Source organism: Dipodomys spectabilis, unplaced genomic scaffold (genome assembly GCF_019054845.1).
Source record: "Dipodomys spectabilis isolate Male_0828 unplaced genomic scaffold, ASM1905484v1 ptg000373l, whole genome shotgun sequence".
Taxonomy (NCBI): domain Eukaryota; kingdom Metazoa; phylum Chordata; class Mammalia; order Rodentia; family Heteromyidae; genus Dipodomys; species Dipodomys spectabilis.
This window is the reverse complement of record NW_024871050.1, coordinates 845,980-859,457: the sequence shown is the minus strand read 5'-3', so window position 1 is coordinate 859,457 and position 13,478 is coordinate 845,980. Positions and strand designations below refer to the sequence as shown.

Below are 13,478 nucleotides of genomic sequence, written 5' to 3'. Positions count from 1 at the left end.
AGCTGGGGTCCAAGCCTCCAGCATGTGAGCATGGGGGAGATATTACACATTCAAACAATGACAGAAACAAGCTGAGCTTCAGGATAAAATCTCAGAGTAGGTTTCCTGTTTAAAGGGTATGTATATATATATATATATATATATATATATATATTTGGAATTTTCATTTTTTTTCTCATAGATAGTGTTGTTCTAGTTTAGCTCTCCCAAACTGACCAACTGAATATATTATAAACCTGTGTTTTCTTGTCAATAGGTTAAAAACAATACTTCTTTATAGTTTTTAATTTAAACTCTCATGATAAGACCTGACATTACTTCCTATGTCTACAACCTATTGTGATCTGCCTGGCTTTCCTCATTTTTTTTTTGGATTTTAAAAATGTTATTGTAAGGGTGAGGTACAGAGGGGTTACAGTTACATGAGTCAGGTAATGAGTGCATTTCCTTTTGAACAGTGCCAGCTCCCTCCCTCATTCTCTCCTAGTTTTCCCTCTCTTGACTCCTCCCCCCAAGTTATATAGTTCATTTCCAAAATAGTATCTAATGAATATCACTGCTGAATTGGTTCATCCTTTATCCCACCATTTCTGTGCTTCCCCTTCCCCTTCCCAAATCAGATCAACTTATATACAGGACAAAGCATACAGAAATATAAAACAGCAACAGAAGGGAATAAACCAAAGGGGAAAAAAAGAAGGAAAAGAAAGAACTACAAATAGTACAATTAAAAAAAAACAACTCTTGCTTCCATTTCTTGGAGTTCATTTTAATACTCATCATTTTTGTTTATTTTTTGTTTTTATTTATTTTGTTGGTCGTGGGGCCTGAACTCTGGCCTGGGCGCTGTCCCTCAGCTCTTCAGCTCAAAGCTAGCACTCTACCATTTGAGCCACAGCGTCACTTCCAGCTTTTTCTGCTTATGTGGTGCTGAGGAATCGAACCCAGGGCCTCATGAATGCAAGGCAAGCAGTCTACTACTGAGCTACCTTCCCAGCCCATCATCATTTTATATGATCATATACACATAGCTATTGAGCCCTTGCCATTCTCTCCTAAGAATATCCTCCTTTGAAAAACAAAGGAAGGAGTAACAATGCTTGACAAGAAATATACTGATTACCTTATTCATGTAACTGTAACCCCTCTGTACAGTATCTTTACAATAAAATTTAAAAAAAAAAAGAATATCCCCCTGTGTTCTCACTGTGTGAATGTTTAGACTGCTATTTAATTAATCATGCCCAGGTGTAATTATTTGTCTTTTACTATCAATTGGGTTTACTTGTAGATTTATAGGCACATTCTAATTATTACAAATGAAAGAAACTCTGAAGCCTATGTGTCTTTGGGTCTGGCTTACTTCAATTAGTATAATTTTTTCCAAGTCTTTCCATTTCCTTATGAATGAGGCAATGTCATTCTTTCTGATGGAAGCATAAAATTCCATTGTGTATATATACTAAATTTTCTTAATCCTTTTGTCCACTGAGGGACATAATGCTACAATGAATATGATTGTGCTGGTGGCTTTAGTATAGCCTGGTTTGTGGTCATTTGGATAGATGCCCAGGGGTGGAATTGCTCGGTCATAGGGAAGTTCTCTGTTTAGTCTTTTGAGGAACCTCCATACCTTACTGCTTTCCAGAGTGGTTGGACAAGTTTGTATTCCTACCCACAGCATAGTTCCTTTTTGACCACATCCTTGCCAGCATCATTTATTGTTAGTTTTCTTGATAATGGCCATTCTAACTGGAGTGAAGTAGAATTTAAATGTTGTCTTGATTTACATTTCTTTTATGGCCAGAGATATTGAACATTTTTGTGTGTCTATTGGAAACTTTTGTTTCTTCTTTGGAGAACTCTCTCTTTGTTGTTAGCTCATTTATTAACCGGGTTGCTGTTTCTTTGAGGATATATTTTTGGGAAGTTTGATTTTTTGAACTTTAAGTATATTTTAGATATAAGGCCCTTTTCAGATGCATAGCTAGTAAAGATCTTCTTCCATTCTGTGGGCTTTCTATTTATCCTGCTGGATATGTTCTTTGCCATGCAGAAACTCTTCAGTTTGATGCAGTCCCATTATCTATTCATTTTTTGATTTGCTCTGATTCTGGATCTTCACTTAGGAACTTTCTACCTGTGTCAAGGAGCCCTAGTGCCAAGGGACAGTCTCCCCTTCCTATAATATTATCAGTGTATCTAGTCTTTCATTGAGGTCTTTGATCCATTAGGAGTTGATTCTTTTTTTTTTTATTTTATTTTATTTTATTTGAAAACATACTGTACAGAGGGGTTACAATTACATGGGCAGGAAAATGCATACATTTCTTACCTAGCATTGCAGCCTCCTCCTTTGTTTACCCTTCACCTCCCTTCCCAGCCAGGAGTTGATTCTGATGCAAGGTGATATATAACGATCTAATTTCATGTGTACAGACAATTCTGCCAGCACCATTTGTTGAAGAAGTTTTCTTCCATCTTGTGTTTTTAGATCCCTTATCAAATATGAGGTCTGTGGGTTCTTTTCTACCTTTCTTTATTTTTGATTCTCTCTTCCTTTTTCATATCTAGGAAATCATGTTATAACTTTTAAAAATTAGCTCATTATCTTTGATACAGTTTACAATGCTTTCCAGTTGATGTTTATCTTTCAACTGCGTATTATGTTTTTCTTCATATTAAGTTATGAAGTTGAATTTATTAATCTTCTGTGTTCTGGTATTTAGAATTTGAGGTACAGCCAGAAATACAGTAGAGTTTACCATGTGTTCTTTGCTTTCTGGATTTTGTTTTTTAGACTTCTAATTGTAACCCTTTATAAAAATCATGCTTCTTTGCATAGCAGGATAATTTGTAAAGGCTGATTCTTGTCATTCATTATTTTAGATGAAGAACTTAGAACATAGTCTCAAGTAAGACATAATCAACAGGATTTACTTGTGGGAAAGTTTTTGTTTCTGTCTTTCAACAGAGCAGCAGAGGTTGTTATCTAGTAGATTACGTAGCCTTGCCACATTACACAAATGAACCCTATGACTGTCCCTCCTCTAGGCAATGATGCCACTTCCACTTTAGTGAATCTATCACACAATGCACAAAAGGAATCACTGTGACTTTATCTCAGAACCTGGCAAATAGTGAAAAAAGAGTCCAGAAAAAAAATGCACTCTTTCCACATTCAGTGAGGTGAGAGTCAGCTCCATGTAGGGCAAGGATTGGGAGTTGGAACATGGGACAATAGCTAAGGGAAAGAAATTTTTGAGGGGCTGGGAAGGTGGCTCAGTGGTAGAGCACTTGCCTTGCATGCCTGAGGCCCTGGGTTCTATTCCTCAGCACCCTATAAGCAAAAAGAAAAAAGCTGGAAGTGGTGCTGTGGCTCAAGTGGTAGAGCGCTAGCCTTGAGCTGAAGAGCTGAGGGACAGCGCCCAGGCCCAAAGTTCAGGCCCCACAACCGGACCCCCCCAAAAAAAAAAAAAGAAATTTTAGATTTACAAATGTTCAAATCTATCCTAAGAGCCAAAGGCTTAAACTTTCTAAGATCAAATGTCAATTTGGGAATTTGGGACTCTCCCTTTCAGAAAACCAGAATTATTTCAAATGTATTTAGTGGCAATGGTCAGATTAAAGATCTATTGTGGTTTGAGAGAATGCATTTCCAGTTAGAAGAAATTGGTGGTGATAGCAACAAGGCTTGCGGAAGAAAGTCTATTTTCTAATCTATGATCTCCATTTTATCAGAGGGAAAGCTAAAGGTTTCCACAAATGCTGTGCAACTATAATCTTTCCTGCAACAACCCACTGCCAAATGGCCAAAAGACAGGGCAGATAATGACATTACCTGAATGGTCACAATGACGGGCTCCAAGTCTTGGTACACAATCTTTACTTTTTTTGCTGCCTGCTTTGCATGGGCATATGAATCGGCAGCCACAGCACAGACAATCTGCCCCACACAAATCACCTGTAGAAAGAACAGACCAAGCAGGGAATGAAAGTGTGCCCAGCAAGTCCTAGATCAGTCTAGCATGCTGTATGGTTCTGAAGTGTAGCAGAAAGCAGGGGGCTTGGGTTGAATACTGGCACTGCCACCAGGGCCTCAGAGAACTGACTGAAATCACTTAGGTTTCAGTGTCTTCATCCTAAGATAACAAAAACAGTGCCAACTTAACAGTGAAGTTAGCTGCCTTAAATCTGGTCCCAAACAAGACTGAGTACAAATAAGTAGTGTGCGGTTGGTAGGACTAAATGTGATCCTAGGTATAAAATTCCTTGGAAAAATGGATTGGTACCAGAGAAGGACAGCTGCCACTCTTATTGATACGCCATGAGGGTGGTAGACACCTTAATGCCACTACCTCATCCTGCGCGTACAGCCTTTCTTCTTCACTGCCATTGTTACCAGGAACATCTTGAGCAGTGATCACATCAGCCACACCAGGCAATGCCAGGGCCTCAGAGGCATCAATGGAACTGGGGAGGAAACAAGACCATAAGCCCCTCTTCCATGAGAATACGCAAATCCCAACAACCCCACTGGTTCACTTGATCATCATAGGAAAGTCCACAAAGAGCAGTGTGTGGACACGAAGCCAATACCATGGGAAAGGGAGGACACTGATTTTGCTGGATGCACTGATTTTGCTGGATGCAAGGGGAGACCAAAAGGGATATTTTTTAGGAGAGCATTCGTTATTCCCCTCTTCCAGGAGTCTCTATAAGCTTGTATTGAATCCTCAGCACATTGAAAAGGCCAGGTTCCTCTGATGGTGGACATTTAGAAAAAGGGTAGAGGAAAACATAGGTCTTTGGGATCTTTTGTGCTGAGGAAATTGAATGAAGAGTTACTCTTTTCCATTTACAGAAAACAATGGCTACCTCTTCCAATACTAGTTCTCTAACTTGATAAGAACTTAGTCTTTACTCCCAAGTCGAGAATTTTCTGACTTTCTTTTAGTTTCTCTTATCAAGATATATACTGAAAACATCACTATTATTTTGTGTGTTAAATGGTTTAATATATTGAGTTGGATAGAGGGTTTAACCAGCTTTCCAACTTCACTCATTACTTACATGATTCTAGCATGTGGCCTGGTGCTGGTTACCACAGCCAGGAAGAGTTCCTCTGCCAAAACAGGCATATCATCACAAAATATAGCCTCTCCTGTGGCATGCTTAATGCCAGACTGATGCATGATGGGGCGGCCCACTGGGTCATGAGGAGGCTGCTGGGGATCTACACACTGTTTTGGAAAATGGAAACAAATTGATCAATCATAGTTGTCGTTGCTGGTACTTGCCTAGACATGCAAATAAGAATTTTCTGGAAGGGACAGAGTTTTGCTACTTTCATTGTTCTCTCTCCTGCCTAATTTATTGACGTTGGTAAGGATCATTGTTGTAAAACTGGAACAAAAAAATGCAGAGGCAGCAAAGGAGGTTTCTGCTGCCCCCTATTGGTAGCCTCCTCCTAACCTGGCCATTGAATAAATAGGCTATTTAATATCTATTATTTTATTATAAGAAAGTGCATGCATGTTGAAAAAAGAAATTCCAACTCTATCAGTCCTGGGAGCGAACAAAACTTCAAATTGTTGTCAATATGCTAGGTGAAAATGATATGTTGCTTCTAACATAATTGGCATTTTCAAAATCCTGAGTGAAGCTCTATGGAGTTAATGTTTTTATTTTTCCAGTGATCTGCCAGGTGCTATACTTGGCTTATTTTATTTTATTTTTTCTTATTGATTTATAAAAGTTTTGTTGCAAATGTTTCTCTTTTTTTACTTTCTCTTTTATATAGTCAAATTTGCTAGTCTTTTCCTTTAGGGCTTCTGGGTTTCAAGTTATACCTGAAAAGGACCATATATCTGATATATATGTTTGATATATATATATATGTATGTATATATATATATATATATGTGTGTGTGTGTGTGTGTGTGTGTGTGTATATATATATGTATATATATATATAATATATCTCAAACACATTTTTCTAGTAATTCCATGTTTCATCATTAAGACTTTAATCAGTCTGTAATTCATTCTCATTGTAAAGTGGTAAATGGAAGTACCATTTTATGTTTCTTTCTCTGGTTTTTAACATGACTAGCTAGTTGTGCCACTACCTTTTATAAATACTCTATTTCGTTGTGGAGGCTTGATTTCAGGGCCTTGATTACTTGTTTTTCTTCACTGACATTCTACCCCTTGAGCCATGGCTCCAGACCAGCTTTCTGCTTGTTGATTGGAGGTAGAATCTCACAGACTCTTCTGACCAAGCTGTTTTGATCCTGAATCCTCAGACCTCAGCCTCCTGAGTAGCTGGGATTACAGGTGTGTCCTAATGGCACCTGCCTGCATTTTTATTTCTAAAATGATGCACCATCTCCTAGTTTATTTGTTGAGTCTATAATGTTCTATTTGTCTTTTAGCCTCTTCTTGTACCAGTATTTATTATGCTTAATTACTAGAAATATATACTGGTATTATATAGGGTTAGTTTCCCTGCATTATTAATTTGAAAATAAGTTTCCTGAAAGATCATATTGGTATTTTGATGGGGAATGCATTTAATGTCCTAATAGAAACTTGAAGTCTTCATACATTTTATGTCTTTTTAAGGACTACATCATGCCCTGTATTTAAGTATTTTTTCCTCGTTCACCACTAGTTTAATAATTCCCTGCTTATAGTCCTTGAAACCTAAGTGATTTTATTCCTAGAGATTTACTTTCCATTTGCCTTTTCAGTGGGATTTGTTACCCTCTCACATTTTCTAACTGATAATGCTCATATGCAAATATCCCATAGCTGATCCTTTCCAAAAAGTAATTCAAAAGCAAAGCCAGGTTAAAAAGACAATTTCAATTCTGCTACTGGTCATTTGGAAAATGAACTGACCTCAAATGATTGCATCCCCTGGGGAATGGCCAAAGGAAAATCTTCCAGGACGCTGATGAGTGTTTTAGAGAGACCAGGATAGCCACGTGGGTCCTGAAGCACAAATACTTCTATTATTTTAATGAAAAATACTAATTGTAATGACACAATTGCTTGACATAAGGAAAAAACCTGGCACCTCTGAATGTTCTCCACACTTTGATTTTCATTGCTTAGAGAAGGTTATATGAATTTTAGGAGCTCTTTGAGTTCTGTCCATTAAGGGCCCTCAGAAACATAGCTTGAAAACCGAACTATGGTCAGGTCACCATATGGTGCCCCGTTAAGCTTTAAGTTTTAAAGAGAGGTTGGCAGAATTTGAAACAAACTGTCTTCCTGGAGAATCTTAAAGACAAACCCATTTTTACCCTCATCCTCAACTGCTGCAAAACATCCAAGTAGAATTTGAAGAAGAAACTGATGGCGAGAGTCCTTCGATATGCCACCATTCCTCCAGGGGCTGACTGGGGAGGGGCGATTTCTTCTAGAACCAGTCTGCAAGCGTCATTTAACATTCCTTCATCCCAACATCTACACATAGGATAAAGGAATCCAATCAGTTTAGCACAGTGAGGGATAAACCAAAGTGTACCATTTATCAGAAAATTAGGTTAAAAAACTATAAATAGGGTGCTAAAATCTATTTTCTCCAACAGGAATATGATCATATTCACTTAGGTCTCTTTGTGCACACTGCTTTATTTAAAATCTTGCTTTAAATGATCACATGGACTTTCTGTGTAAAATGCTAAGATGCAGGAGAGAATGATGTCTCCTGAGAGACGTCAACTGTCCTCAAAGGGCCAACAGACTTATTTTGTATTAAGTATAAGCTGATAAATTACCTTCCGATTAGCTGTCGGCAGGATTTGTTTGCACTGACTGTTGTAGGGCCAAGCCCTCCATATAAGATGTTCAGGTCCACAATGGTGGTTGTGTCCGCTTTGAAAAGGACTCTCATCCCTGTGTTTACAACTGCGAGGGCATTTTGTTGACATGGAGCTTGTCTGAAAGCTGACACAAACTCCCACTGCAAACAACCACAGTGACTGATCATTTTGAAAATTCATGAACCTGAGAAAGTCTCCAGAGCAATACAATAAATACCTACCTCTCATCCACTTAGATTTGCTTATTTATCAGTGCTTTTCCACCAATCTTATACTAGGTATGCACATACACACACACTACACACTCATGCATTCAGTCTTAGTTGGAACATCTGAAAGTTAATGACATTTCATAATGACATAATGACATTTCATCATTAAAAATTTCCACAAGCTGGGAACTGGTGGCTCACACCCATGGCTCAAAGCCAGCCTCAGCAAGAAAGCCTGTGAGACTCTTATCTCCAACTAACTACCAAAACAGCCCTTAAATGGAGCTATGGCTCAAGTGGTAGAATGCTAGCCTTGAGCACAAAAGCTCAAGGGCAGTGCCCAAGCCCAGAGTTCAAGCCCCAGGACCAGTACAAAAGAAACAAGATCCACAGGTAACTCCTAAAATACATGGAATTTCTCCTTTATAACTCCCTCCCTCCCTCCCTCCGTCCCTCCCTCCCTCCCTCCCTTCCTCCCTCCCTTCCTTCCTTCCTTCCTTCCTTCCTTCCTTCCTTCCTTCCTTCCTTCCTTCCTTCCTTCTCCCCCTTCTGCCCCTCTCTCTTTTGTGGCAGTACCAGAGTTTGAATTCAGGGCCACTTTAGCCAAATCCCCAGCTTTTTCTTATTTATTTGTGTTATTTTTAGGTGGAATCTTGCCTTTTTGTTCATGCCAGCCTGTCTTCAATCATCTTTCCTATACCTCCCTTATGACAAGGATAACATAAAACACACTTCCTGGCTTGTTGGGTGAGATAGAGTTGTGCTAAGGCCTGAGCAGGCCTTAAATCTTGATCTCCTTGATCTTTGCTGAAGATGGCTGAAATTATAAACATGATTCACCATACCTGGCATCTGCTGTTATTTATTCCAGTTAACTCTTTTAAAGCTGATGGAGGGGTAGGGTCCTTGTTCTGCCACCCATTCAGTGTGAAACTTTGTTGAAATGCAGTAAGGTCATTGGACCTTCTTAATGATATGATTTGTGAGTAGAGGAACCATAGAGCGTTTGGAGAAAGAAGATATGAAAATAAAGCAATGTCCTGAAGTTCTCTAAAGGTGATTGACATCTAGTCTTTCATTGTTGTTTATACCTATGTAAAACATTTTCTTTTAAACCATACAGGAGTTTGAATTCAAGAGCTTTACACTTGCTGGACAATTGTTCAAGCCATGCCTTCAGCTTATCTTGCTTTGGTTTAGCTTTAGTTTCAAATAGGGTCTGTCTTTTGCTTGAGGCTGACCTCAGACCTTGGCCTTCCTACCTTAGTCTCCTTTGTATCTGGGATAACAGATGTGAGCTACCATATCTGTGGAGCTAATCTGTAGTTCCAAATTCTATATTTGTATTATGCTGAGTATAATTCAAGATAAAAATAAAGCAACTAACAGGTAAAAGTGAGTATTGTAAACATCATAATCTCATACCTTCTCGGAGACTGGAATGAAAATAGAAACTAGGACATGTTCTGGCTTCAGACTTGCATTTGTTGCTCCAGACAGAAAATGATCATTTAAAGGAATTTGCTGCGCTCCTTCTGTTAGAAGAAAATAAAGGCATTTTATCCAAAGGTTATGTACCATTGAAATGATTTTATACTTTATTAAATCCAGCTGTATTCTTATTCTAGAAATCAAATGGAACGAATAACCACAAACAATATTTTGACTGTCCCTTGATCTGATTGTATCAGATGTGTTTGACCTCTGTCTTAGAAAAAAGTTTTCTATCTGTTCTAATAGGCTTGGACTCCTACAGTTTATAAGAAGCATGCCATGTAGGTTATAGTGTGTGGTTTACCAGATAGATTGATGGAAATTAGTGTGAAAATGTGACAGTGTCTGAAAGTCAGTGTGCAGTGGGGGACACCTGTGAGGGAATGTGAAGAGTTGGGATATCTGGAGACAGATGCTGGTGAGCATGGTACTGTGACATCAACAAAATAAAATTCCCATGCAGCAGTAATGCCAATACACAAAACAACACTAAGCTTGTGATGATTTCACACCCATATGCTAGGTGATGCAAACAAATGTCACAGTCCTGGCTGACCCATTTATTTAAAGGAAGGAGGCTGTTCTCCTCATACCATTTTAGGGAATTCTTTAGGGGAATCTTCTTTTAGGATCTGGGTGGCACTACATTCTTTATCCTTTAAAGGTGGGATTGATTTGTACTAAGAGGTAAAAGATTCAGAAGCCAGCTTGACAGAAAAAGCAATAGGTTGAACAGACTGGTTTTGCTTATGTGGTTTGTGAGTCAGGGAGAATTTTGCTGTTTCCTGTTTTACTTTCCTGGGCAGGTCCTGTTGAAACTTCTCCCCCAACTACATTTACCTGACTTGGTCAGTATAAAATTCAGGTTTTTAAATTATATTAAGTGAAGTAAGCCAAGCCCAAAGAAACATAGGTCTCATGGTTTCCCTTATTTGCAATATCTAGTATATGTATGAGTCAAGCAGAAAAGGTCAGATAAGGTGATGTTAGGAAAATGAACCCTAAGATATGTATTCAAATGTTTTTTTTTTCTTTCATGCGATTGTTTCTAATGCATTTATAAGATTATTTCTTTGTTGCTTTGTATGTCCCTCCCCCACAGTATAACCCATGCTTTCACTGTATTTGATGTCGGTATAATTTGTGGAGGGGAAGGGGAAAAACAAGTCATTTAAATAAGGATACAGGTGGACCTGTTGCAACAATGAGAAGTACAAGTCGTTATGTCGAAAACGAACTTTACAACTTTGGTGGGGGGGGGGGGCGGGGAGGACTTGGTGGGGGGGCGGGGGAGGATGGGATGGGAAGGGGAAACGGAGGAGGCTACAATGCTTGATAAGAAATGTACTCATTATCTTGCCCATGTAATTGTAACCCCTCTGTACAGTAGTTTCACAATAAAAAATAAACAAATAATTTTTAAAAATTCAGGTTTTTAAATTCAATAGGCCCTTATACCACAAGATATAGTTTATGGTATGGATTCCACTATACTTATAAATTTTCCCCAAAAGAGTTCTATGATATTAGAAAAGGTCCTGTGATTTTATGTACATATCTATACACTGGTCTCTGACATAGAGTTCCTGACATAGTTTCCAAAACTCTTGTAGACAGCAAAACTTGGAGAATTGTTTGATCTAATATTTGGGTTTTGGTCCCAGCTGGTGATACACAGCTCCTAAGAACTCTGTAATTTCTGGAGTGGCAGATACATCTGATACAAAGCCTATATCTGATTAATAGAAGCATTTTTTGATCCAACAATGTTTAACTCTTCATGGACATCCGAATAGCCTCAGGATGATAATTGCTTGCCAGGGTAATGAATCACATGATTACAGGATTGTCACTTTCTGCAAAGTGAGACTGAGAAATAAAGTTAACTTTTTTCCTTTAGAGTACTGAAGTATAAAAAAATCAGGATGGATACATGGCTCATGTCTATAATCCCAGCTACTCAGCAGACAGAATTTGAGAGAATAGTACTTTAAGATCAGCTTAGGTATAAAGTTAGCAAAGATCCTCCTTAACAAATAAGCCAGATGTTGGGGCTGGGAAGGTGGCTCAGTGGTAGAGTGCTTGCCTTGCATGAGGCCCTGGGTTCGATTCCTCAGCACCACATAAACAGAAAAAGCCGGAAGTGGCACTGTGGCTCAAGTGGTGGAGCACTAGCCTTGAGCTGAAGACTAAGGGACAGCACCCAGGCCCAGAGTTCAGGCCCCATGACCAACAAAATTAATTAGTTAATTTAATTTAATTTTAAAAAATAAGCCGGACATGGTGGAGCATGATTGCCATATCAGAAACTCAGGTGGAAGGATTGTAGTCTGAAGTCAGCTGAGGGAACAAAATGAGATTTTACCTTAAAAAATAATTAAAGCAAAAGGAGGCTGAGGACATACCTCAAGTGGCAGAGATCCTGCCTTAGAAGCATGAAGCCCTGAGTTCAAATCATTGTATCACCAAAAAAAGAAGAAGGAAGAAGAGGAGAGAGGAGAGAAAAGGAAGAGGAGGAGGAGAAGAGGAAGAGGTCTCTTAAGGACCTAACCATGTAAATGCATGACATACTGTAGGTCACAAAGCTACTAAAACAAAACTGTCACTAAAATGAACCTCTGTGCTCTAGGACACAGTAGCATCCAACAACACACACAAGGATTTATATTACCCCATGGTCTGTTCAGTTAGGATAAAGCCGGCATTACCCCCAATAAGAGAATTCAGTAGCTCACCTTTGGAAGCAACATTGAGAATGCATTTGCCTACCCCTAATATGGGGTTGAGATCAGAGATTGGCTGTCTGCTAACAATATGACCACCTAAGGACTGAAAGAAAGATTAATAAGCAACTTGGGTGTTATCCTTGTGAATATTGAATTCAACACAGATGACACATTTTTCAGCTTAATTCAGTAATTAGATTAAAACATCTCCTGCTGAAGAGATTGTCTTGCACCTCTTAAAGTGTTTTCTAGGAATGACTCATCTTTTAGTTATTTACTGAATAGAAACCATGAAGACAGCAAAGATTACTTCAATCCCACCCTCTTCCCAGATCTATGTAGAAGAGGAATTCTAATGGATGGAGAACTGTCAATGGGTGGAGAATGAATTCTGTGAATGAAAGTATTCATGGGTAGCTTGCGTGGTAACTGACAAGAAATGGTGATGCAGAGTAACCTCTGCTCTTCCTGACTCACAGTGGCAGGGCAGGGCATTAGAGTGTGCATGGGGAGTATGGGAAGCTGGAGCGTAGGGGGTGAGGGAGTTGCTGAAGCAGTGTTTGGAAGAAGGACCAGGCAGCATTCCTGAGATACCAACACTTGCAAGATAAGAAGAACTGGTGTTCCCCAGCAAGGCCCTATTTAAACCACCCTCATGCAATGGCCATGAGAAAGGCAGATTCGACACAAGGCACCAGAGATGTGCTCTGTGGGCCACATGCAGTAACTACTCTGTGGTCTAGGGAAGTTATGTCTTGGGAAAGGTCATTGATGAAGATTTCATTAGTTGTAAATTTACTTCCAACAATGAATTGTACAGGACTGAGATTACCTTGGCTTGCTAAAGAGCCCCATCTACAGGTAGAACAATTAGTCTAAATCATACAGCCTAAATGTGCATGCATGTCATAGAATCTAGAAGAGGCCAGCAGAAACACAGAGAAACACAGAAACACATTCATTAAAGAAGAGGATTTTAGCTGGACCACAGAAATACTGTAGCAGTTCTGTTGTTCTGGTCTTGCTGGCAACCCAATCCAAGGACTCGCACATGGGTAGGCAAGTGCTTGGTCATTGAGTCACATCCCTGGCTCCTAATAACTCATTTACATAGAGATATTAACAGTTAACAAGGAAAACAATGTATATTATTAATAGTTTATATTTTATCTCTCTATTATTTACAGTTAATATTTCAATAGGTAGGTAAG

General features: G+C 39.0%; 1 protein-coding gene across 3 annotated transcripts in view; it reads right to left on the bottom strand.

Moving 5' to 3' along the window:
• Positions 1-13,478, bottom strand: part of LOC122096444 (aldehyde oxidase 3-like) — a 102,812-nt gene that overhangs the window by 62,782 nt on the left and 26,552 nt on the right. For all 3 annotated transcript variants that reach the window (XR_006145301.1, XM_042666999.1, XM_042667001.1), the window contains exons 12-19: positions 12,277-12,370; positions 9,473-9,582; positions 7,791-7,975; positions 7,314-7,476; positions 6,907-6,999; positions 5,074-5,243; positions 4,359-4,473; positions 3,842-3,964 (exon numbers count right to left, since the gene is read on the bottom strand). Coding sequence is in view for 2 of the 3 variants with exons in the window: in XM_042666999.1 (XP_042522933.1) it covers positions 3,842-3,964; positions 4,359-4,473; positions 5,074-5,243; positions 6,907-6,999; positions 7,314-7,476; positions 7,791-7,975; positions 9,473-9,582; positions 12,277-12,370 (1,053 nt within the window). In the remaining variant the exon portion in view is untranslated. The remainder of the gene's footprint in view (positions 1-3,841; positions 3,965-4,358; positions 4,474-5,073; positions 5,244-6,906; positions 7,000-7,313; positions 7,477-7,790; positions 7,976-9,472; positions 9,583-12,276; positions 12,371-13,478) is intronic.